Genomic DNA, 26,735 nt, shown 5'->3' with positions numbered 1-26,735 from the left:
ACTTCTGCAACATGTATATAGTTATATTCTCAAAACACTTTAACAACCTATGAAGACAAACTTCATCTAGGAAACATTTCAAGGTGATCTGGTCTGTGACTAAGTCAGTTTTCTTAGCAGGTTTATTGTATATAAAGAAAGAGCCTTCAAATTTTCCAGGATACTAATAAACACTCATTTGGACAAATTAATGGCTTTCTTAAATAGCTGTCATTTAATAAGGACCCTGTTCTAGAAGACATAATAAAAACACCAGGGTTAAACACTTACTATAGAAGAAAGAAAATACATGGGATCGGAAAATCAGCTAATTACGACCAGGGACTGATCAACGCGAGTCACATCAAATGACGTTTTGAACCCCTGATATGTGGCCAGGGCAGAGGTTAGCACAGGGGATGCAAATGGTAAGATCGTAAGCCCCGCTGCATTCCTCTTTCTTTGACTACCTTATATTTTTTCTTGTTGAAAACGAGACCCTTTAAATAACATAAGGTGCCAATTCTAAAAATCTGATTCCCTCTCCTCCCAGGAAATGCTATTGCTGCTGCTGTCTATATTTGGTAACTTCCCTGAACTAATTCTGTCAAGTCTATATTTTTTTGGCATGGGCAGCCACTTAAGTTTCTGTTCAGTTAGCTCAGTGGTCAGCTAATAACTGGACAGAGCAAGAACTTGAGGGTGCTGGATCAGAGAACTACACAGCACTCACCCTGAAGGGAAGGAGGGTCCAAGAGCTCTCAGAACCAAATCACAACCTGTTAAGATGGGAACAGAACCCCAGGTTAAAGTGTATGAGTGTATGTTACATGCATGAGTGTGTGCACACATGTGCATATAGATAACGGCAGGGAAACTGTCCAGTTGTTAAACTGTCCCATTTTTAAAGACTCCAGGAAAGACTTCCTGTCACCCTTCAGTACTATATTCCAATTTTAAAGCATTTTCCTTGCCTCTTCTGAAACACTACAGAACTTGATTTATTACCCTGTCAACACCCTCCCCTTGGCCAGCACAAATATTTAAAGTGTGGCCATAATCAAAACTCCTAAATCCTATTTTTACATGCGATCCCTACTGACCAGCTGAGTTACAGCATGGCACCCCCAAAACGCTGGCCTGCTTCTCTCTCTTGGTGGGCCCCAAATGGTGCCTGGAGACCAAATTCCATAGTGGAGCTGGCCCCCTCCCCTTACCTACGGTTCCCAACGGCCTCAGCTGAAAAGACGAATGACTCTGTTCCTCCCCAGTCTGTCCAACAGGAACATATGGGTGCATGATTAACTGGCAACATGGGTCATGTGCAGACCAGGTATCTGTCAGAGAACACAGCCTATAACTCACTGCTTGCTGTGCAGTATCTTCCAAAAGCTCAACTGAGAGAAACAATTTTTAAGAAAGACTGCACAGATGATGTCACACACCGCTCTACAGCAGAGTTCCAGTGGGCTGGTTTGGCCTGACGTGTGTCTTATTAGACCAGTACGAGGTTTTTTGTTGTTGCTGTGACGTGTAAATCTGAATGCCTTTCGGGTGCATCATGTGTTCTCTGATCACCCAGGCCTCCACCCCAGTAAGGCTCCCACCCCGAACTCACCAAAGGGCTGTGTGTGTGTGTGTGTGTGTTAGGGCACAACTTCAATGTTTCGACTGTTTACACCTCTGATTTAGGCTTTACTTTCTGCTTCTGCAGAGCCCCAAGGTCTCTCCTGGGTATGCACACAGCCCTGCCCCTGCATGGTCTTCTCAAGCACCGGGAATATATCAGAGTTTTTCAAAGCCCCCTGTGGACATCTCATTCCCACAATATCCTATTCTGTTTGGCCCACTTCTTGTTTGTCCCAACTGGTATCACTGCTGCAGGCAACTGCCATGTTACGCACCTGCTGCAAGTTGTTTTCAACGGACACCCAAGAAGGGGCTGTCACCACTGGATGGTCTCTAGATCAGCTCAAGGAAAGACAAGCTCTTTGAATGAGGCTTTATCAGGGAGCTTCCAAACAAGTCAAATGGTGACAATTCTCTGGGTCTAGGGCTTTCGGGGGAGCTTCCCCCTCTAATGACTGGTAGGCTGCTTGTTTTAAAGTGACCACAAAGGGAGAGAAAGAGGGCGCGGCAACAGAGGAAGCTCAAATCAAACAAAATTCATTGTTCTTACTGCAAGTCAGCCATTTCCCTTAAATAAACACTCCTAAGATTATTGGAAGCCTTTGGTTAATTTCTAGATTTCTGAAAAAGTTGATTTTGGTCATTTTGCCAGTGTTTTCATTACCTTTATGGAGAAGCAGACTTCTAGAGGTCCTTACCCTGCCATTCCAGAAGAGCTTCTTAATATAAATGTAAGTTTACATACATTTTTTATAGAAAAGTGATAGGATGATCAATAAAAGCCTTTCAAGAAAGTAATACTCTTAGGATAAAATTCTGGGTAAGAACTGAATAGAAATAAAGAAAAAATGTAAAATATCTGACTTATTTTTAAATGGTCCACAATGGTTATCAAGCTAATATATTTGGACTGTTTAAATACATTTAAATGAAAATGTTTACAATAAACTAGAAACTGTATCCTCTGCGTTTATGTAAACCTTTAAAAAAACAACGATGTGACAACATTAAATGTTTCAAGAAGGACTTCTTTTTTCAAATTCTTCTAGGGGACACACAAGCAAAAAAGTTTGACTACCACCTTCAAATCAGCCTTCTGAAAATTACACTATGATTATGCTGTATACACATTCAGGAACCTCAAAACCCCCAGACTGAAGCCCCAAGTTATTTGGATTTGTTCAGGGAGCTCCACACTTAGGCCTCCTTCAGACTTTCCACCTGATCACCCACCGGCCCACAAGCAAAGCCTCTGCCTCTGCCTCTGCGTCAGCTGTGACCCCCTGGTGGCTGCGTGGCAGAAAGCAGATTAGACGGGGAAGGAGGGGACCCGGACAGTTAGAAGGTTAATTGCAGGCCGCTCGTGCCCCACATCACACCTCAAATTCACTAAGTGTCTGAAAATCATTTCTGGATTAACTGGTGAGTATTATTTTTAACTGAAAACTAAAAAGGTTTTTAAATAATTTTTCTCAACTATTTTGGGACCTTTTTTCTACTAAAAATTTCTAAAAGACACTAGTCCAATACATAAAGTATTTTCTCATTTTGTTTCAATTAGTATAGGAGCTACACTAAGCTCACTTAAGTATATCTATCTGGTTTAGTTTATCCTCCCTTATGTTATTTTAGTGTGTGAGACTGTTCCAAAGTGGGTAGCAAGTTGAGTACATGGTTATTATATTCAGTTAAACGGTTTTTATGCTTAGAGTAGGGTTTAAACACAAGGCTTTTACTCAAACCACTCTATCCAAATAAACATGGAAGCTTCACATGCCCCCCCAAAAAAACAATGAACCCTTAAACTATAACAACTTGGGTTTCTAACATTCTGTCAGTACATTCAGTTTATTCTCCTAGACCCACTCATTTCAGGTGTACAAAACAATGTACTAGACATTTATCATTTATACACTTCACAAAGTGATAATCCCCTCCCCCAATCTACTACCCCTCTGACATCGTATATGGCTGTTACATTTCCACTGTCTCTATTCCTAATGCTGTACTCCACTTCTTGTGACTATTTTATATATATATATGTGTGTGTGTGTGTGTGTATATATATATATATACACACACACACACACACGTAATTATAGTTGACATTCATTATTGTTCAGCTTCAGCTTCAGGTGTACAGTGCAGTGATCAGGCATCTATATCATCCCTGAGGTGATCTCCCTAATGAGACAAGTGTCCATCGGTACCCTACAAAATCTTTACATTATTGATCATATTCCCCAAACTGTTTTTCGTATCCCCGTGGTAATCTTGTGGTTACTGACTGTGCTTTCTAACCCCCTCACCTTTCCCGTTATCCCCACCCCCCATCTAGCAACCCTGTTTTTCCTCTATGTCTGAGACTGTTTCTGATTAGTTCATTCATTTATTCTTTTCTTTAGATTCCACATATAAGTGAGATCATATGGTATTTGTCTTTGTCTGACTTATTTCACTTAACATAATGTTCTCTAGGTCCATCTATATTGTTGCAAATGGTAAGATTTCTTTCTTCTTTATGGCTGCGTAATACTCCATTGTATAAATGTACCAATTTCTTAATCCAGTCGCCTACTGATGGGCATTTCGGTTGTTTCCATGTCTTGTCTATCGTGTATAGCGCTGCAATAAACATAAGGGCGCATAAATTTTTTCAAATTAGAGTTTTGGATTTCTCTCGATAGATAGATACCTAGGAGTGGAATTGCTGGGTCATAAGGTAGTTCCATTTTCAGATTTTTGAGATACCTCCATACTGTTTTCCATAGCGGCTGCACCAATCTGCAATCCCACCAACAGTGCACAAGGGATCCCTTTCCTCCACAGCCTCGCCAGCACTAGACACACTGATTTCTTACATTCGATTAAAACCCACCAGCCTACCCAGCCTCAAGCTCAAACTAAACAGAAAGCAACAGACTTCTATTTTACCTATTTTTTATTTCCATGCTGACTCCAACACTCTGATGTTATATCAATATGGACTATAAAGTAGAAAATTTGTATTTTCCTTGTCTAACAGAGGCCATGTCAATATCCAAAAGGACATGGACCCCAAATAAGCCTGGTTTAGGCTGAATATCAGGATGAAGATAATGGTTTCATAGTTTTTCCTGAATGTTTCTTAAAAATACCAAAGTTCCACAGAACAGAAATAAGGTAATCCCTTGGTTCATATTCTACAAACACTTCCTGAGCCCACTTCCAGGTGATCCGCCCAAGGTCACTTAACTAGTGAATGGACTTCTCTCTTCCCTTCTCACCCAGGACCACAGACCAGTCAAAGAGCATAGATCCAGTTTATAAGGAGAGGCAGTGACCAACGGCATTGTGTAACCAGATCATAATAAGTGGTTCTATGCTTTGGAATAGCATCTTACTCAAAATTATACAACTACTTACTATGATCTGGTTATACAAAAGTTTATTCAAAATGTTCAATACTCATATTAATCCTCAGAATTACTTAAAAACTAGGTATAAGGAAAACCAAATTAAAGACACAAGGGCCTAAACCGAATTACAATATAAAGGTTTCCTGACCCCAATCTTTGCACTCCTTAAAAACAAAGATAGACAATGAAGTAAATCTACTCTAGCGAACAGAACTGCAAAACTAAAAAGGAAAAAAGTATGTCATAAGCAAAGGCTTACTTGTCATTCAATGAGAATAAGCAATTTCCCTTGGAAAGAATGTAAAGAAAAACTATGCTGTCAGTATGGAGACTACCAAATTGAGCAGCAGAAAAGGCACTGACATTGAGAAACAGAGCTCAACGTGGCTTGCTTGAATCCCATTTGGGTCAAGGGACTGGGTCAACATGCCACCTCCCAGGACCATTTTGAAGACCACCGTTTTTAAAACCCCAGCACAATGTGGCTAACTTCGTTTCCTCACCTTTGTTTTCCACGTACCTTTTCTGACCTGCTGATCTCCCTGAAAAATACACTCTTTCTGCTCCCCTGCCTTCCCTTCAAAATAAACGTGGGAAAACGCTTTCCACCGATCCCCCCACCCACCCACCCCACCCACCCCCCGGCAGTCACTCTGCTGGGATGTAGGGAGAAAAGACAAGGCCTTTGCCTGGGGGCCACACTATTGGCAGATGCTGTCAGCAACCAACAAGCAAGTTACAGGATCTGTTGCAACAAGGAAAGACTTGTCAAAGGAGAGGCGCGTCGACGTCTTATATAAACCTCAGTAAAAATGAAAACTAGACAAGAATCAGTCACGTGTACTTGGCCCAGCAGTTCAACACCTAAGTACACTCAGCACAGTTTGTTTTATGACTTGTTTTCAAGAGTGTATTTCATAAAATTTCCTACTGCAAAGGAAACTCAAAGTTTAGACCCCACTGATATATTAAACCAGTGATGTCATTATAACTAAACATTCACTCCTTTCCCCATTGCTAACTTGTGAAACACAGATACAAGTTTATAGTATGACCACTCTCAAAGACCCAAAACTGTTCATTTCTAAACTAGAAGGAAAAAATAATATACCATTTATAAAAGAGTTACCAAAAATACTAGAAATTTCTTTTTGCCATAAGAGAATTTGTCATATTACATATAACTCTATTAAAATATGTAAATATAGACAAATGTATATATGATTATATTCCAAATGAATTCTAAATATTAGGTTGGTGCAAAAGTAACTGCAGTTTAAAAGGTTAAAAATAACTACAAAAGCCGCAATTACTTTTGCACCAACCTAACTGGAGTTCCAAATCTGGAGAAAAACATTCCAAATTAATTCTTTAAAAATTCTTCCACGTAATCTTTACATCACATATCTCACAGAATGTTAAAAAATAAGTTATGAAGAAAACTGATTCATTCCAAAGTAAAAAATTCCAAATCTGAACAGCTCAAAGATGAAGTTTACAAATTGTTTTTAATCAACAAAATCCCAAGAAAAGCAATGATTCAATATAAGCATATTGACGCATTTACATACATACACTAATACACATACATACCAAATATCGCATGCCTATAGAAGTTATTCTGAAAAAAAATCCATAGTACAATTTGGTTTACTCACAATTCTTTTTTTAAACAATTTTTTGAGGTAACATTGGTTTATAACATTATGCAAGTTTCAGGTGTGCAACATTATAAATCGATGTCTGCATCTATTATATCATGTTCACCACCAAAAGTCTAGTTTCCATCCCTCACCATACAACTGACCCCCTTTACTTGTTTCACCCTCCCTTTACTCCCCCGTCACCCCACTTCCCCACTGGTAACCACTAATCTGTTTGTTTTTGTTTTGTTTTCTTTGTTCTTTGTTTTCTTTTTCTTTAACCTAAAATAAAATGCAAAATCTAAAAGGGAGGTAGGGAAACAAATTAAAATCATATGTAAGCATTTCAATGCTTTTATGACACTTTAAACTCCCATTTCACTGGACCCTAGAGGAAGGTAAAGAGCAGAAAGCAGAAAGGCCTGAAGTGAATCAAGATACAAACTATGTGAGGCCTGATTACAAGTACAGGCACATACCTGCAAATCATGCAATCTAACAGGCCAAAAGCAAGGCTCTGTTGATCAAATAGTTAAAATCACAGTGGAATCTGCTGTTACGGTGAAACCTGGGGACAGGATGATTCACAGATCACAGCAAAACAATCCTCAAGTCAGCTATACTCACACTGGTGAAAGAACCCTCCCCAAGGCTTCCGCGGTCACAGTGCTTCCCCACTCGGGGTCAGAAAGGCCTTTGCAGAAACTGCAGAAGGGCTCAACTCACTTAAGGAGCTGACTTGCCCTGAGACCAGCAGGCAAGCACAGCAGTCTCTGGGAAAATCCACACAGCAAATGCTCCCAGATCTGCACTGGAAGAGAAACTAAAGGCTCCCTAAAGGAGGCAGAATAAGGATTTTAGGAGAGTTACATTGCTGCAAACTCCCATGGGGGAAAGCAAAGGTCTGCCCTGAGTTCTTCCAACAAATCACAGAGTGCATTTCATCACAAGTTGGGAAGCAGCCACACTACCACATGACAAACTGAAAACCAAAAACCCAGCTAGAAAACACTGAAGCGCTAAATCGTGACACAACTATTTGCTTTTTCCAACAGCTTTACAGTTTGTTTGAAAGGCAGTCACAAACAATATCATGTTATCCTCCCTTTCTACAGATAAGAAAACATTTGGGCTCAGAAAGGTTCACTGGCCTTGCAAAATGGCAGCTCCCAAGCTATTAACCAAATCTCAAATCTCACACTCTTTAGAACAAGCAATGAGTTTGGGAACCTTTTCCAAGTCTCAGACATCTGAGAAGGCACAATGGCTGACCGATCAGCATGATGTACGGGGTGTGAATAAACTCGTGTTTCAGTTGAGTGCTATGTTCTCATTTTATTAACATACAAATGTAATTTCAATCCAAGTGCCAGAATGAGAAAAATGAGAACTTTCTTATGATTCAGCATTTAAGTTTCTTATCACAAGGAGGTTTATGGGCAATTTAGCCTATAAGAGGCCTCAGTTTGCAGCTTGGTTGTTGAGAAGAGGCGATAAGAAAATAATGGGCCTTTATCTATAAGTTTCAAAGTCCTTGGAACTGGCTGGAATAAAACCTGCACGGGATTTAGAAACGTGCAAGAAGCGGAGGATGTTGAGCCCTGGAGCTCAGCTGTCAACTGGACATAGTGGTCAGGGAAGTGAAGGCTCAGGGAGGGTGGCAGGACTTGCACACAGAGTCTCCAAAAGTAAATACCAAAAGGAAACAGAGCTCCACAAGTGTAACAGTGTTATCGTGCACTGATACCCAAACGAACCCAGTCACTAACCTTACGTCACGCCCAAACCACTTACTTTTCCTGCGAACTGTTTCATGCAGCTTTCCTCATTCTCCCCGTCTTCCCCTTCAGGTTCTACTCTATGAGGATGTTGTGTGATCATACAAAACTGTAACATTTTGAACCAATGAGAACATCTTAAACAGAGCAAAAACACAAACCATAAGCCTGGGAAAACGTACATCAGGAAGTATCCTGAATATACAGACTGTGCAAATCACTAAGAACCCAAATATCCCATTAGTAAAATGGGCATAAAGAACAAACAGGAAAATAATACAAATGAGCAATACATATAGTAAAAGACACTCACTCACTGATAAGCCCACAAATGCAAATAAAAATAACAAGGGACTGTGCGTTTTTTCATCTGTCTGACTGGCAAAGGTGAAAATGGTCATCAAACTCCATGCTGAGGAATGTAAACAAAGCAGCCCTCCATGCAGGGCCAGCGTTAGCGTAAAAAGGCTGTAACAGACGCTTTGTGGAGCGTGGTTTGGCAACATGAATCAAAGTCTGAAACCCCAGAGGCCTTGTGACCAGTCATCCCACTTCTAGGACTTTAGCCTGAAGAAGATAATCAGTTCCTAGTTGTGAACTGTGATCCATTAAGAACAGCAAGTGTCCACTCAAATGTGCACAATCTCCACAATTTCAAGAGCAGGAAGTCCTATCAAGAGAAGGAATCAGGTCACCCTGAGTGTACAATGTGTGAGCAAGGTGCCTCCTCGCTCTAGCGTTGTTTTACAAATTTAACTTCTATTCAAGTGCCAGAATGATAAGCATGAGGCCTTCTAAAAGTAATTTAAATGGCTCTATTGCTTCCTTGATGATTTTATACTGAATTTAAGTCCTCTTCATGCACACGTGTGTCACTCAAGATGAATCCAACATCAGTCAGGTAGGATCCAGCTGTGGCGTCGAGTCGGGTATGCCTCCCCGCCCGACACGTACCTTCTCTGTAGGAGGGGAGGTGGCCTTCTGTGGAGCTCACTGTCCTTGTCCTCAAATGCACACTGCAGACTGCTGGGTGTCACTCCTGGTTTTAGGAAGCTCTCAATAAAGAGCACTAGTATCATCATCATTCCTATCGTCAGGAACGGCCACGTCTTTCTGTGGATTCTATGGGTTCTGCAGCCCCAACACACCTACCACCCAGGAATCTAACCTCATTTGCTTCTATATTGCAAACCATCACCCGCACCTCCAAACCAAAGGCCTATTATAGTGGAACCGTACCACTACAGGGCTACCGTTCCTGCCACGTGTAAGCACTACGCAGTAAGAAGAGACCTGAGGAGCTGAAACCATTTGGAAGAATTCTTGGACCTGCTCCACGTTAGATATGCACATTTTTGCCTCCACTACTGGAGGACACTTCCTATTCTCAATGCCAGGCTCTCCACATGGCTCTGGCAGCACTGTCTGTTCAGTAACAAACCATCCCAGGCTCAGTCTCTCAGATTACAGACTGCACCTGCTGCCAATCAAAAATAGCCAGAACTTGCTTCTGTCCATTCCCCAGTTTCCACTTCTGCCCAGACACTGAGTTTGTGTTATAACAAAGTTCTACTAAATATTATACGCAAATCATCATCACATTCAGGAGTGCTCATTTAAAAACCTAAAATAGTTTGTGATTCAGTTTCAACATTAATGTTGAAAGACACTCTTGAGATGCTTTAACTTAAAGGGACATAATCTAAAGTATCATCAAAGTGAAGCTTACCCCTAGGGAAAAATATGCATTTTATATTTAGCAAATATCTCCCTTGCTTACATAAGCAATTTGATATCCTGCTAATTTTTGCCTCGAGTCATCCCCTTTACAAGCTCTATAAAGGCATATGCCTTAAGGCTATCTATTTCTAATAAACTTCCAATAAAATGAAAAATAGAAATACTGCGTTATGACACTGTCTTTTGTTATCTGACTATCTGTAATTGCTATTATTGGGGATAATGTGATTTGAGCTGCAATATATTTTGAAGGGGTCCAGAATATGCCACTACGGCCTAAAAATTATTTTGAGCTGAAGGCACTGGAGTTCCTGAAATCTCTCATTTGCCTTAAACAGGACCTCTCAAAATAACTCAATTGTCATAAATCCCCTCCCTAGGAGCAACCAGGCAGGATTGAGTTGTATCACCAGAGATGAGTCTCCACACTACATCTAAACAGACATTGTCACAAAACTATCATAGCTGTCATGTGTTCTCTAAGGACTCATTTATAATATCTTTCCAAAGAGTTATTTGTTTGCCTATAGGTACCCTTCCCCTCCCCTTCTATTAAGAAGTCATTTGTTTTCCCATAAGTCACCCTTCTCCTATTAAGATGATATATAAGCCACAAATTCTAACCCGTGGTGCCTCTGAGTCACATTTTTCTGTGATTAAGTCTGTCTTCCTAATCTATCTTTGGTCAGTTTAATTTGCAGGCCCCCAAATACTGAACCTAAGAGGGTAGATGGAAAGCTTTTCCTCCCTGACAATTTAAATCTATGAAATACACTGTATTATGAGTGTATGTGAGAACCATACTAACTTTCTTATTAATTGCAGTGTAAATAATTATGATTAATGAATAACACTTCCTCTTTAAGTCTTCCTCTTCCCTCACTTTTCTTTAAACTTCCTCTTAATCTTTATTTCTAACTCTTCAATTTTTTTCAAGTATTATCGTCATAAGTATAATTTAGCAGAAATAATTTGTTTTCCCTTTCTACTTCTAATAAATCAGTACAAATAATTATTAAGTATTAAAAATGCTGCCCACTTTTTGCCAGTTTGTAAAAACCTCTCAAGTACAATCAAGCTAAAACATCATGTTGATTAAATAAATCAAGTTGCTATTTCACCAACCACTGAGAACTGGAAGCTCTCTGAAATATACAGAATTAAAACACACACAGTCACTTTGTACAAAACCATGATATTCCCCTCACCAGAGTTTATTGTTTTAAAACTGATTTGATGATAAAAATAAAATGACAAACCAAGATAATTAGTCCAAGCTGGCACAGAGATATACACTTTGTACCAAAGCATGAAAAATAAACCATAGGGACACTCCCCTCCCTCCAGAGAAAAGCCTTTCTGCTCAGATGGGCCCAATCCCTCCTTGGCGTTCGGTTCTCTGAAGTTAACTTCAATTAGCTAGCCCCCCATGGCTCAGAAGCACAGGAATGCTGGTGCCCACAATTAAGACAGACTGCTCACAGCAGCCGTGGGTGCCGGGACGCTATCAGCCTGCTGTGCAGACTGTCCATTCACTGCTTTGCTGAAAAGTCACAATCAAGGATCTGAGGACTGGTTGGACCACAAATCCCTGACTAGCTGTATCAAAAGCAACATTGCCAAAATACCCATTCTGTTAAAATGTACAGTAACTTTACAAGTTTGTCAACCACCTACGATTATTCCCTTCCACAGGTTCAGCTGACCATGCCCCTGCTGACAAACCGCAGGTATGGTTCTGCACTGGCTACAAAGCATCCGTATCTGACTGTCTGGGTCCGCCTGCTGCACCAGTGGTTACCTCACATCAGATACAGACTCCTGGCAGCAACCAGAACCAAGGCTCTTGCCTACCTCCCTCTGCTTGAAACATCCTTCCGCTGTTTTCAGAGCTAACTGCTTCTCTTCCTGCAAGACTCAGCTCAACTGTCCCCTCCTCCAGGAAACAAACTATTTTTTCCACTGAGTATACACAGCACATTACCATGGTTCCCAGTGTTTACATACATGTCTCTGTCCCAGCTTCACCAAGAGCCCATGGGGCTGTACATTCTAACACCTCCAATATAATTCAACATTATGCTTCCAGTCTTAGAAGACAGTAAGCACATACCGTGTTTCCCCGAAAATAAGACCGAGCCGGACCATCAGCTCTAATGCGTCTCTTGGAGGAAAAATTAATATAAGACCCGGTCCTATATTATATTATATTATATTTATTATATTATATTATATTATACCATACCCGGTCTTATATTATAGTAAAATAAGACCGGGTCTTATATTAATTTTTGCTCCAAGAGACGCATTAGAGCTGATGGTCCGGCTCGGTCTTATTTGCGGGGAAACACGGTGACCAATGTTTAGTACATGGATGAGTGCGTAGATGAACAAAACAATGACTAAGCAAACAAATGAACAATGAACTAACAAATGGACTTGCTGCTGGTTGTTTGGAGATGGGAGGGCCTCCATGTAATTCCCCTAACGTCCACCCTGGCTGACCCCTGAAGAACACCCTGAGCTCCTTACCTCCTCTTGGGGACTCTTCAACTCCACATGCTCCTTTCATTTCTCTGTATCTTCACATCCAATCCCCATATTTAATCTAATATTTTACCATCTCAGAAGCTCCTGCTCTTTATTTTATAGCTGCCCTGGGGCAGTACATGTAATAACTTGACTTGCACTTGTTTCTATAAAGTCTCCCAACTAGACCAAAATCCCTGTGGGCCCAATTCTTCTGTCCCTGTGATCCCTAATTCCAGAGCCTAATATACTACCTGGCAAACAATACACACTCACATGTATGAGATGGATAAGTGAATGAATGAAGAAAGGAAGATGTAACAGTTTTCACACTTTGCTTTCTACTTTCTCTCTTTTTTTCTTACTAAATCATCTGATTTTTCCAGGTAAACCATGATTAGAGAGAGGTAATGAGGGAAGAAGATCATTTACAGTTAAATCAAAGCTTATATTAAAAACTTGTATACCGGTCTTTTTCTATAGCAATATTCACAGACCCTTCACCACCGTCTTACTGTCTCTCAGTATCTGTTCTCAACAGCATAATAGTTTGACAAGTTTTGTTATTGGATAAGGTTGAACAAATCACGCAACTTATATAGGCTATTGTTGACAGTGCCCACATCTGTCGGGTCCTGTGCCAAGATTTTTCATATATATTTGTGCTAATCTTTGAAAACACTCCAAAGAGTTGCATTTGGAAAATAGAGGTGAAAAAAGGTTAAATAATTCGCCCCAAAGTCACTTTGCTAGTAAGTTGTGGCACCTCAGTTTACACACAGATCTACTCAAAACACATACTTTTTGACCAGAACTTTAAAAATCCTAGGCCTTACTTAAGCTTAGAATAATGGTACAGACTGAATTTCAAAAGCCTATGCTCTTACCTCTACTCACTATTACTGCTAAAATATCAGTCATCATTATTAGATATTTTGTTGCATTCTTGTTGGCACCAAATCACCAAAGAGCACAGAAGTCCCCAGCAGGGATTCCCCAAAGTATGGCAGCAGCTGCTCCAGGTACTCAACCAAACGAGGCCCTCCTATTGCTGAGACATTATGGGGCACCAGTAATTCTCCAGCATGCCTTTAAAACAACAAGAACTAGGCCATAGGGAAGGGGCACTCTGACTACAGCACGGTCAAACTGGTACAACCTTTTTATAAGACAATCTGTCAGCATGCATTAAAAGTCATATGCATATCCTTTGACATAGCAAGTCCACAGGTAAGAATTCATCCTAAGGAAGTAATTGGATAATGCCCAGAGATGTATGAATAAGAACTGAAATATCAAACAATAGCAGAATGATCAAATTATCCAAGATGCAGACATATGATGGCGTATTATGCAATCATTAAAAATGGTGATGTCGATGAATTGTATTTTGCATTTTTGGGTAAAAGGAGCAAAGCGAGGACCTGGAGATATACGCTGGAGCAATCTCCTCGAAGGGATTCAGCACGAGTAGATGGTAAACATTTCAAGGGGAAAGGGAGGGTTTGTTTAAAATAGTAAATCAGTAAGTTATTTCTAAATTTAAAGAAAACAAAATTGGAGTTGAAGAATAAGTAGGTTCCCTATTGGCTGTTGTCATTTTTCTTTGAAAAAAAATAGAAAGTGACATACCTGTTCATTTACTGCTCTGCTAAAATGTCCGCAAAATATTCTACGTGTAAACAGCAGATTATAAAACACATGACCCTCTCTTTTAAAAAACTGTATGTAGTTTTAAAAGTCTGTAAGACAAAAATTTGAAGGCTACAAGAATATATATCAAAATGTTAACAATGGTGATCTAACTAGTGGGATTATGTGCTTGACTAGAGAGCCAAAAAGAACTTTGCCTGTCTTCTTTCATTATTATTTTTTTCATTTTTTCCACAATGCCCATTTTATGACTGGTAAAATAATGAAATGACGAAGTATTTTTAATTAAATCAATCCCTTAAAAATGCCAAAGAGCTGGGGATCATAATCAATCGGGACATTTTTTCCCCCCAAAGTCTTAAAGTCTTCCTTCAAGTTCTTTAAATTGTTCATTGCTAAAAGCCTGGAGTAAATTCATAGAAGGCTTAAGCTACAAGAGATTTCCTAGTTTTATCTCCTGTTTTCAATTCTTTACAGAATGACACATATTTTTGGACTTACAAGAAAGCTGACAATGAAGGTTTAGTTTCTAGAATTTAACCTCAGGTCCTGTAACAAGTAAGAGAGAAAGAGTAAGGGCTGTGCATAAAACACCATTAGCAGGCACAGAGTAGTTCTTACTGTAACAGACAAAGCACACAAGATGAAGCTTTGATGGATGAGGCAATATTTTCTACCAATGCCCATTACAAAGGTGGATTTCTAAAAGATAAAGTCCAAAAGTAGCAGATATTTTTAAAAACCTGACAAAAGTAATTTCTAGATAAGACAAGAAGAAAATGTCTTCCAAGATCACAATGGTGCTTTACGTACCTTACTCCCTCAATAAATATTCCTGGATTTGAAAATAAACAGCTGGCAAACACTCTTATTTTCCTTCCAATGGATATAACTAATTTAAAATGTAATAAGAATTCAAGTAAACCTAAAAAGAGAACCGATTTAAAATATACTACAAACCTGGGGTTATAAAAAGTGTGTTCAGTGGCTTACGTATGCAGAAAACTACAAATTTTGTTTATAGGGAACAGATGGTGCGCCAATATTTGTACACAGGTGTATGGCATTCTGAACACATTTTGCCATCAAAACAATGTTATAATGGTGGTTAACTCGCAGCCTGGACCACCAAGCCTATTTAGTCGTAGTGAGAACTATTATCCCACACCTGCATTTTTGGGTGAATGGCACTAGAGGTCTAAGTGAAGAAACCCATAATGCTAGGAGCGTAAGAGCTGCTCTCCTACACTGGAAGCCAAAGGCTCCCAGCAAAGAGATGCCAGCCCCAGGTCATACCCTCTTCCTGGGGGCAGCCCATGTCCAAACGACTAGTCAGTGGGGGAGGGGAGGTTTACAGGGTCTGCCCCCATTCCCCCAGGTGAGATAACTCTGCAGGGCCATCCCAGCTCCAGAGCTCAGTTATAACTTCATCACGGTTTAACTCCTCCCTCTGCCCAAGCCTCCTTCCCTCACTACCCCAACTACTAATCATGTCAAGAGCAACCCCAGTAAACCTTCTACAAATAAATCTCCATCACAGAGACTATTTCCAGGATTTAAGACAAATGGTAACACTCAATAAGCTCATTTTATAAGTCAGGCATTGTTTACATATACTGGCGGTGCCAAAAAAATGTATGCAAGTGGACACTTTGGTCAACGTTGTTCAAGCAGTAGTTCCCTGTAATCCGAAGTGTCTGGATGCTGATGGTAACCACTTTGAGCACCTCTTGTAATTGCAGAAGTCAACGTGACTTGTATTTATCTTTTGCTATCAGTATATAATGAATATTACAATTTTAATAGTCTTTTCCTTTCTTAAAATGTGTATACATTTTTTGGGCACCATCTTTATATACATCTATATATAATATGCATGAAATATATATTACATATATAACAGAGATAGAAATCTTACTATATATATATGGGTAGGTACTATAATCCCATTTTAAATATGCAGAAACTGAGGCTCAAAGAAGTCAAATGACTTGCCCAAGATCATATGGCAAGCAATTTGAGGAGGCAGGATGTGAATCTAGGTCTACCGTTGCAAAGCCAATCACTATGTAAACTAAGTCCGACTCCTAGAAAGAGCTGTTGAATGAGTTAAGCAGACTCAGCAGCCGAGGGGTTATGGTGGCAGTCAGGAATAAATGGAGTGGTGAACCATCGTCATCCAGAAAACAGGAATTTATAAAAGGACTTGGGATCCAGGCCCACTGAAAACTAGATACAATGATCAAGGGTTTATATACTTTTAGGCCTAAAGCAAAAAAAGAAAAAAAAAAATGTGGAGGTCTAATGGAACCAGAATTCCAGAATGAAACTACACAGTTATAATCTCCTGCATGACTAAATCCTAAAAATAATAATTGGCAAATCTTGTCCACCTACATAGAGGGGGTGGCCAGTTAGCTCAGTTGATTAGAGCGTGGTGCTGATAACACCAAGGTTGCCAGTTTGATCCCCACATGGGCCACTGTGAGCTGCACTTTCCTGGAAAAAAAAAAAAGTACTACATACAATATATGCATACAGATGTTTACTACGTAGGAGGAAAATTGTGATTCATCATCTTTTACTCCAATCCCTGCAAAATGCTTCATGACTGGCAAAATAGCAGAAAAAATGGTAAAAACATATACAGACAGTATCTAAAAATACTATTAAATTTCTTATTGGGGTACAAAGTCTTTACAATTAATATTCAAGTTACCCAAGATGCACAACTGTAACTGGTTCAACTTCTTCACCTACAACCACACCATAGCTTCCCCAAGCTTTCCCTAGCTAGCAATCCTCTTTTATAGAATAAGTAGATATCTATGTCTACTGACAAACAGTGAAAAAATAAGAATTAATATTACCCTGCCCTGGTGACCACACTGCCCAGGAACTACAAGACATAAAAACCATTCTATAAACTCCAAATAACTACAAATAAAAATTATTAGCTTCAAGTGAAGTCATTAAGTTTCATTCTTGCAGATGTAGATCACAACTGACTCAAACAGTGAGAACAAACCACTTAAAAGTTCAACAGAACGCAGGTCTACTACATCCTTGGAAGAATTGTTTGATTTGTAATATTCATAATCACAAAGTCTAATGTCACAGTTAAGTAAAAAACCGAAATCTACTTAGAAATACTATAATAGTCCCATTAATATCATTTTAAAAATCAAAAACTGGGCCTTATCAGTTGATTGAGAGTTTGCACATATCTGTTGCCCCTGCCTTTAAAAATTCAGCAATGTCAATCCTCCCACCCCATATTATAATGCACAGCTTTAAATGGTAAAACAAAATGCATTTGTAATTTCTTTATCAATTTTGCACACAGCATCCATCTTCAGTTCTCATCAACTGCAGTGAGAGGGTCTTCAAATTAAGGTGGAGCATTCACTGAGACTGCACACCACGTCAGAATCAAGAGATGGGCATCATAAACCTCAGTTGGTACCTTCTCTAATCCTGATTATGGCAATGTTTGGCCCATTTCTTCCCTCTTTCCCCTGTTCAATTAATAAAACAAGCTCCAAATCAGAAATACATAGCTTTACACAGATATATACATAACTACTAAATATACCTGACTCTGCCACTTCCAAGGAGAGTAATACTAGCAACACCATAACCAGATCAACGTTTACAAATGAGGAGACACCACCAGCCTAAGAAAAAAATTTCCTCACACCACCTTAAAACAGTCCAGTCTTCTGAAGAAAGAAGGAAAGAGCCAACTTGACACTTCCATACAGACAAAACATAACAGGATAAGCCACAACCACCGTCAGAACAGGAATGCAAGCTCCACGGGGACCAGGATGTCCTCTCTCGCAATTACCACTGTATCCTTGAATACTTAACACAGTATTTGTAACACTGCAAGTGCTTAATTTTTGGATGAACAAGAGCGATCATTGTCGATCACTTATTTTTCTTGAGGAACTTTACTAAACTCCCCTCTGACTGAGCCTTACAATAACGCTATGAGGGGGCCTATATAATAAATACATTTCTTTTTTTGAATTCTACAGGCGAGGAAATTGAGGCTCAGAAAGACTGACCTTCCCAAGATGCTATCAAGTTGTAAATGCCTGAGCCAGGAGTCTGTCTTCCTTCCCCTCAATCACATCAATACCAAAATGAAGTTTAGAGTTAAGAAAACAAAGAACATGGAGAAGGTAGTGTGGCCAAAAATTGTATTACCAAACATTCACCAATGTGGTAAGTTTGGGAAACTTCCTATTTCCCTGTTACTGACACAGCCAAAGGGCTTAAGGTTCTATTTCTAATAGGCAACACTTCACTGTGGTGTTAAGTGCAGGTGCTCTGTTTAAAAAGTGACATATCTACATAAAGTATTGCCTCAAAAGCTTAAAGCTACAAGTTAAAAGCCAGAAATAAAGATCTCAATCTCCTTCCATTATAACCTATCTGTACTCCCTTCCCTGAAAAATTGCCTGACCAGAGGATTTCAAAGGAACTGTCCAAGTAAGTAAAAAGTGTTTGCACCCTGTAAGGAAAACTATTATCTTTGCAGTGACAAGAGCAATCCTGTCACATTTTCACTATTTCAGTAAGTGCCCCCTCAAAAGGTGCATTCGGGCACTACCTACGACTATTAGGCTTCCTTCTAAAAATGTGAAACAGAATTAAATAGAGGATGATTTTTTTTTTTTTTTAAACTCCAGGCTGAGAACGGAAGTCAAATTCAGATTCTCTTCCTTCCTCAAGCGAGCAAGAGAACAGAAGAACGAACACACACACACACACACTCACATACACACACACGCCCTACAGTGAAAAATGTCTCGGGGCCTCTTCACCTGTGGCAATCGACACAGCAAGCCCGGATTTGCTGGGATTGAAGGCTATTCGCCGTGGAGGTGGAGGGGGGGAGAAGTAAGGAGGGTGGGTGAAGGAAGCACAGGGAAGAATGAACTGGTTGCCTAAGTTTTCAATCGGATCATTCTTCTCAACTTGGGCAGCTCCTTCCTCCCTTCCTCCCTTCCTTCCTTCCTTCCTCTCTCCCTCCCTCCCTCCCGGCCCGGAGCACACACTGGGCTTTGCCAGCGCGGGCACCACCAGCAGGGCCCGAGGGTAGCGCTGCCGCAGCCGGGCACCCGGGCGCCCCTCGGAGTCTGGGGCGCAGGCTGCCCAGGGCGCGCGACCTGTGCGCGGCGCGAACACTGGGCAGGGGCTGCAGATCTATCGTCGCCGTCAGGCGTGGGGACCGGGAAGGGGCAGCCACGGCGGGGCGGAGGGGCGGGGTGAGCACTTCCTGACTCGCATTGTCCACGCATCGCCCGCGCCACCCAGGGCCCAGCCACCGCGACGACCCCGTCGAGGAGGAAGTTGGCGCTCGCCCCGCCAGCCCCGTCTTACCGTTCTTGGCGTCGCCCGCGGCTGCAGCCCCCGCGGCGGCCGCGGCGTTGGCGGCACCAGTCCCCGCGCCTCCGGTGCCCGTCGCGCCCCCGGTGCCCGGCGCGCCCGCTGCCGCCGCTCCGCAGCCGGCCGCCGCCGCCAGGGCCCCCCCGGCCGACGCGCCCGCCGCGCCCGCCGCTGCCAGGGCCCCGGCTCCATTTTCCTGCTCGTCCCCGCTGCTGTTGGCGCGCTTGTTTTTGCGGCCGCCTTTACTGTTTTTGGGGTTGGGCATCTCGGGAGCGTCCAGGTGTCCGGCGTCAGCGAAGGCGGCTCCCCACGGCGCGGCCGCTCCCGGCAGCCGGCTCCGGGACGGGGAGAATGGAGGGAGTGGGCCGGGGTCTCCTTCAGCGCCCGTCTAGCCGCGCGGCCCGCGCCGCGCCATCCCGGCCGCCGCGCCCTACCCGGCTTCCTGGAGCCGGCGCGCGGCCACCCGAGGCTCGCAGCCGCGCGGGCGCCACGGGCTCGGGGCGCGAGCGAGACGCTCCCGAGCAGGAGGGAAAAGGCGGGTCTCCCGCTTGTTTTGATTCGGCTTCGCTGACACGCTCTGGCCCCGCCCCCCGTCCGTGACGGTACTGGGGATTCGGCCTGGCCGCGCCCACCAGGTGACCTCACAGCGGACGGGCCCTCCCGCGTGACGTCACGCCCGCGCTGAGTCGGCCACCTTCGAGTGACGTCATCCGGGCGCCCTAGTCTCAGGCCTCGGGAGCTCCCGGCGTCTGCGAACCGTCCTTTCTGAAATGGCCCCGAAGGCCAATCCGATGGCATCTGAAGTTATTCAGTGGCCTCCTGACCGACATGTAATTTGAGGATTGACACAATATGGTCAGGAAAAATAGGTGAGTAGAGCAGGAATGTAAAACAAAGGATTTCAAATTTCGGACTAATAATCCATTAAAAAGCTTTGCCATTCAGGAACAGTCCTAGTGGTGACAGTTCATTGGACAGGACCCACCATCCAGGGATGTAACTGAATGTTGCCTGTGACCAAGAAGCAGTCACTGCCTGGGGGAAACCAGCAATCCCTGTGGATAGGACTGAGTTGTCCTGAAAGATGGGTGGCCACTTGTGACCTACAGAGATTAGAAGGTGACATGAGTGATGAGAGGCAATGATCTAAGGGCAGGGGACCCCCGGGAAGAGTTTCATATGGTCCTTTATTGCAACTCTTTTCTGCCTTTCCACATATCAGTTTCTTCCCCTCCCTCAGGTCCCAGCGCAAACACACCACTTCCTTCAGGATGAGGCACCTTCCCAGAAGAGCTATCAGAAGTATCACCCTGTTTATTTCCCCTATCCATCTCTAATTATTTTGTCAGTGTATATGTTTACTTGTTTCCTTCTCTCTCAAATGAAAGCTCCATAGGATAGATTTTTTTTTCTGTCTTGGACACCTCAGGAAACAGCTAGCATATATTTGTTGATTCTTTGCCCATGAACAGTGAAGGGAAAGCTATGTTAGCTGACAGTTTACAGTTTTCCCCTCCTATAGTGTGATCTTTAATTAACCCAGCTCTTCAGTAAGACTCTGTGGCTGTGTTACTGAGCATGTAGAGACAGGCAAGGAAGTACAGGGAAAAGTACCCACCACTGCTCACCTAAGGAGGGGATTCTAATTGGGAACTCGAGGCATTCATTGCAGTCCATAGCAGAGCCTGGAGCTGCAGGAAGGAGTCCAACTAGAAATGCTGGTTGGACTTTTCAGTAGGAAAATAATGCACCTTTTAATTCCCTAATTTTTATTAGAGAAAAATTACTTTAGAGGGCCATATTCATAGTTATAGTAGATAGATAGCTGTGTGCCTATATTTACAAGTCTGTTTCTCCCATGCCCTGACATCCTCTCAGCACTAAGAGAGCCAGGATTGTGTCTTTCTAACTGCAGATTCTAGAATAAAGTCTGACCCACAGTAAGTGTTCGATAAAATTTTGTTGAATGGAGGATGCTTAAAGCACTCTTCTTATGGCTATATTTTTCTGAACCTTAAAGCCTCAGCTAAATCAGCAATTCTCTAGGAAGATCTCTGACAACCAAAGCTAGATTCGTCCCCATTTGCTCCCTGTACCTTCCCCACCACACCAGCTTGCACACAAATAGGTATTGAAATTGCCTATTGTCTCTTGTCTGGGCTCCCACTGGACTATAAGTTCTGTGATGACAGAAACTGTCCCAGGCGTCATTGTATCCTTGGTGCCTAGTACCGTTCATGGGACACAGTAGGTATTTAATAAATGCATGACAAGTACATGAATAAATGAATGGGAAAATGCTTTGAAGGTAGATGCAGCAAGATTTGGTGACCACTTGGCCGTGAGAGGTGAAGGAGAGAGTGAAGTCAAGAAATTCTGAAAACTGGAGGAAATAATGATGGTTAATTAAATGGAGACATCTGGGAGAAGACAGTGGAGCTGCAGATAAAGATAATACGTTAAAGTGGCCCATTCAGACTTAGCCTAATTTCATTACTGGTATTCCTCATTAGAGGTGGCTGAGAGATCTCAAAATCTTTGGCCTTTCTTTTTTCTTTTGTTTTAAGTGGTGAGGATGAAGTAGCTTAGGTTAGAGTACAAGAAAATTGAGATAATTATTTTCTTGAATAACAACATCGCGGGCAGCTGGTTGGCTCAGTTGGTTAGAGCGCAGTGCTCATAACACCAACATCACCGGTTCAATTCCCACATGGGCCAGTGAGCTGCGCCCTCCACAGCTAGAGTGAAAACAATGGCTTGACTTGAGCTGATGGGTCCTGGAAAAACACACTGTTCCCCAATATTCCCCAATAAAAATTAAAAAAACAAAAAAACAAATAACAACATCGCTGTCATGCCATATTGGATCAGAGTAATTGTGCATGTACCCTGCAGACAGACATTCACACCAGCTGCCTCCCACCTCTACATAACTGAGATTCAAGAATTGGAAACTTTCCCACAAAAATATCATAATTGGCTCAAAGCACACAGACAGCCAGTTGCTGTTCTCTTTCATTGTGTGAGCCACCTACTTCTCATTCAAACCGAAACAAAATGAAAAGAAGGAAGGAGAAGCTGGGCCACCTCTTTCATGCTCAACTTGCTAATCTATTTTCAGCCTTAGTCAAAAGTCCTGATTTATTGTTACAAAAAAAGAAAATGTGCTAAAATCAAGATGTTAGATGTTAAAGGATTTCAGTTCCTACTTCCATACATGTGGAATTTAACAGGAATCCTGTTGTTCTAACCCTTTTATCTTTTGTCCCACCATTTCTGAAGGGGGGAGAGATAGAGATAGAGATAGAGAGAGAGAGAGAGAGAGAGAGAGACCTACCTGAAGAGAAAACATGGCAAATGGTGACAGAAAGCCGTCCCCTCAGATGCTTCCATAAGAAAATATAATGAGCTCTAGGAATCCGAGGAATCCATTGTGCTCTTTGTATCCACACTTGGCTTCTCTTTCTATAATTTCCCTGATCAATTCATATGCTCTGAAATAAACTTCAAAAAAATTGCATCTCTACCCAAGGTTTCCTTCCCCCAAACTTCATCACCCACTCCATCACCCGGGTCTTTGCAAAATTAAACAAAACAGCAGCAAAGCAAGATCATGAAAGATACACAACTTATCCTTGAGAAGAGGAACAAGCTAATCACGGGCTGCATGGGAATAAGTGATCATTGTTTCAATGTTCTTGCTCTGTTTGTTTGTGTTTGTTGTTGTTTTGTTTTGTTTTTTGCTTGACATTTGTACCTGTCTTCTGAATTCTTGGGGTCAACTAAGTCATCTGGGCTAGAATTTAGCCTGATCTGCTAAAGTCACTGCAAGTAAACATAGTTTGAACCATGTATGTTATCTCTATGCACCATTTTCTTCTTCTGGAAGTAGCCTCTCCTATGCCTACAGGTTTACTTTGAAAAATAATGATAATTGTGATTATAAAGAACTTTGACAAAAATGGAATACTAATGCAAATAATAATATGGATTATTAAATGTCATAGATCTGCTCTCCCTTTAGACTATTCCAAAGTATCAGTATTTTTCTCAAAATCTCAAAACCTCAAAATCTCTTTTCAGGCCTTTAGTTTGACGATTACATTTTTTCCATAATCTATAATACAAAAGCAGTCATACGAAAGGTCAGAATTCCATTCTCAGCAAACCCTGAACTTGCTGCTTCCTCCAACCTCGGTGCCTTCTTTGCTTGTCCTGTTGTCCCACTCAACGTCAACACTGTCCTGGACCCCAGTAATCTAAGCAAGATGCTCCTTTTGAGAGCTAGGTCAAGTATAATTTTTCCCAAGATAGACTTCCCTGAATTCATACTACGCAGTACTCTCTCTTTGTTATACTACTTCACACCTCCGTGTGCTTACCACCTGGCTACACCAATGTTTTCCCAACTGTGGGTCATACATATTCCCTTTGCAGGTTGTGAAATCAATTCAGAGGGTTTCTATCAGCATTTTTTGAAAACTGGAACACAGTAGAAGATATCAGAATGCACTGCATATAGAAAATAAGTATTGTTTTGTAAAACATACATATTATTTTGTAAAATTCAATTTATACACTCAAATATATTATATATATATATATATATATATATATATATATATATATATATATATAGAGAGAGAGAGAGAGAGAGAGAGAGAGAGAGGATGTATAAAGTATAAAGTTCATTTCTGATGGGTGCAAGTCAAAAAAAAAAAGAAAAAGTCTGAAAGCTATTTGCTATACCATGCCATGAAGTATTTGATTGATACAGGCTGTCTTTCCATGGTCTTCTTACCTCAGAAGGAGCATTTTATCTCTCCAAGTACATTTTTAAATTCTCCGAAGACAGGCATCAGATCTTTCACCTTTTATATTTCTTCCAGTGAACTTACTACCATCAAGAGTGCTTTCCTTGCAAGTTCCATGCATACGCAAAAGCAAACCAAACTCAAAAACCTGAAATTCTAATGGGGTAGAGGGCAACACAACAACAAACACATATGAAATAAAAATTAATCAACTATTAACTTAAAATAAAGAAAACAAGAAAGGTAGGTCGTATTTTGTTTCGTTTTGTTACCTTTTGTTTTAGAGGCAGAGTGGTCCCCTCAGATACTCAGAAGATAGAGGGGTTACTGGAGGCTAGAATGTCAAAGAAGGCTTCTTGGGGAGGTGTAGAGACTCTGGTGTTTGTTGGGTAGAGTTGAGAAACAGATCACGATGGGCCCAAAGCAGCAGTGGACACACAGTAGGTTACAGTCCAGACCCTGATAACTGGTAAGGAAGCTCACCCTCCCTCTCTCCCTTCCTTGCTTTCTTTTTCCCAATAGTACTTAATTACTGTACTATATATTTTTTATCATTATATTTATTTACTTTGTTTACTCTGTCTTGCCTCTCTAGAATGTAAGTTTCAAGAGGATGAGGATTTCTCTGTTGAATCCTCAGTGCCTAAAACAGTGCCTAAAACAGTGCCTAGCATACAGTAAGTGTTCAGTACGTATTTGTGGAATAAAGGAATGTATAGGACAACACCTAAAAGGAATAATCTAAACTAGATCTCAAAGGAAAAATAATAGGAACCTCTAAAACCACATTACTGTGTTCTCAGTAGATATAACATCCTTCCCCTGTAGCTCGCATACCATTTAAACCAAAAGGGGTGGTTCCAGTCAAAGGCTAGTTTGGTGTAACAAGGTGGCCACCCACAGTACAGAAGTATCTTCTTCAGCAATTGCAGTGGTCATGCAGTTATCCATTTCTACAACTTGTATTTCTGATACCTCCTCTAGAACCGGCACTGAAAATTCAAAGGTTTTCATCACCTAGATTTCATCTTCCATACCCTCTGTTTCTTCCCGATTAAATCAGTATTTTCCTATGCTGTCATTCTAAGGCATGATTTAGCCACAGTGCTTTGTTCTTCCTTCTACTGTCTGCAAGGTTTGATTTAGAGAGCACAGCATTGGCCTACTCCAAATATCTCTCTTAATTTTGTACTAGTTATCTATGGCTGCCTAACAAATTACCTCCCAATTGAGCCGCTCAGAACAAACGCACATTATCTCTCAGTTCTGTGTCAGGAATCGGGCATGGCCTAGCTGGGTCTGCAGGCTCAGGACCTCTCACATGGCGGCAGTTGAGGTGTCAGGAAGGCTGCAGTCATGTCATGTCAAAGCTCAGCTGGGGGAGGAGCCGTTTCCAAATGCACTCCTGAGGTTGCTGGCAGGAGTCAGTTCCTAAGGGCTGCTGGCTTGAGGCTTCCTTCATGTGAGCCTCTGCATGGGCAGCTGGCTTCATCCAGATGAGCAAGTGAGAGAGCAGGAGAGGGTAAGCCGGGCAGAAACCAGTCTTTTTTGTAACCTAATCTCAGAAGTAACATCATCACTTTGCTGCACTCTGTTCCATAGAAGCAAGTCTCTAGGATCAGACCACAATTAAAGGAAGAGAATTATACACAGGTATGAATACCAGGGAATCAGGATCATTTGAAAACCATCTGAGAAGTTGCCTACCTACAAGGATGTTAATATATTGCTTGCAATCCAAATTCTTAATTCCGAAGGCCCTCAAGTTTTTAAGAAAGGAAGAGTGGATTGTGATAATGATTTCACAGTGTATACATATATCAAAACATCCATCTTCGTACGCCGTACATAGATGCAATTTTTATTTGTCAATAAGACAAGAACAGTGAGAAAAGATAAGAACTTGTTCTGCTTCTTCCTTTCTAACTGTTTTAACTAGTCAATTTTTTATGATCTTGGCTGATTAAATTTCATAAATTTAAAATCACTTTTGCAAAATGACCTTTTTTAAAAACTGTTTCAAAAATCTGAAAGCCACTTGCTATACCATGCCATGAAGTATTTGATTTCTATAGGTTTGGCTTTCTCTGAGGACTCTCTCACTGGCTTGCAGATGGCTGCCTTCTTGCTGTGTCCTCCTGGTCTGTGTTTTCTGTGTCCTAATTGCTTTTT

The 26,735-nt window shown here is 41.4% G+C and overlaps 1 protein-coding gene across 1 annotated transcript in view; it reads right to left on the bottom strand.

Moving 5' to 3' along the window:
- HECA (hdc homolog, cell cycle regulator) overlaps positions 1 to 20,147 on the bottom strand; it is a 44,218-nt gene extending 24,071 nt beyond the window's left edge. Inside the window, exon 1 of the mRNA XM_074333640.1 lies at positions 19,744 to 20,147. Within this exon, the coding sequence (XP_074189741.1) occupies positions 19,744 to 20,014 (271 nt within the window). The 5' untranslated portion in view covers positions 20,015 to 20,147. The remainder of the gene's footprint in view (positions 1 to 19,743) is intronic.
- Between the last annotated feature and the right edge of the window lie 6,588 nt (positions 20,148 to 26,735).

The sequence above is a fragment of the Rhinolophus sinicus genome, linkage group LG05, assembly GCF_036562045.2.
Source record: "Rhinolophus sinicus isolate RSC01 linkage group LG05, ASM3656204v1, whole genome shotgun sequence".
NCBI lineage: Eukaryota > Metazoa > Chordata > Mammalia > Chiroptera > Rhinolophidae > Rhinolophus > Rhinolophus sinicus.
Note: the sequence above shows the minus strand (reverse complement) of the source record. Positions and strands in the feature narration are given on the sequence as shown.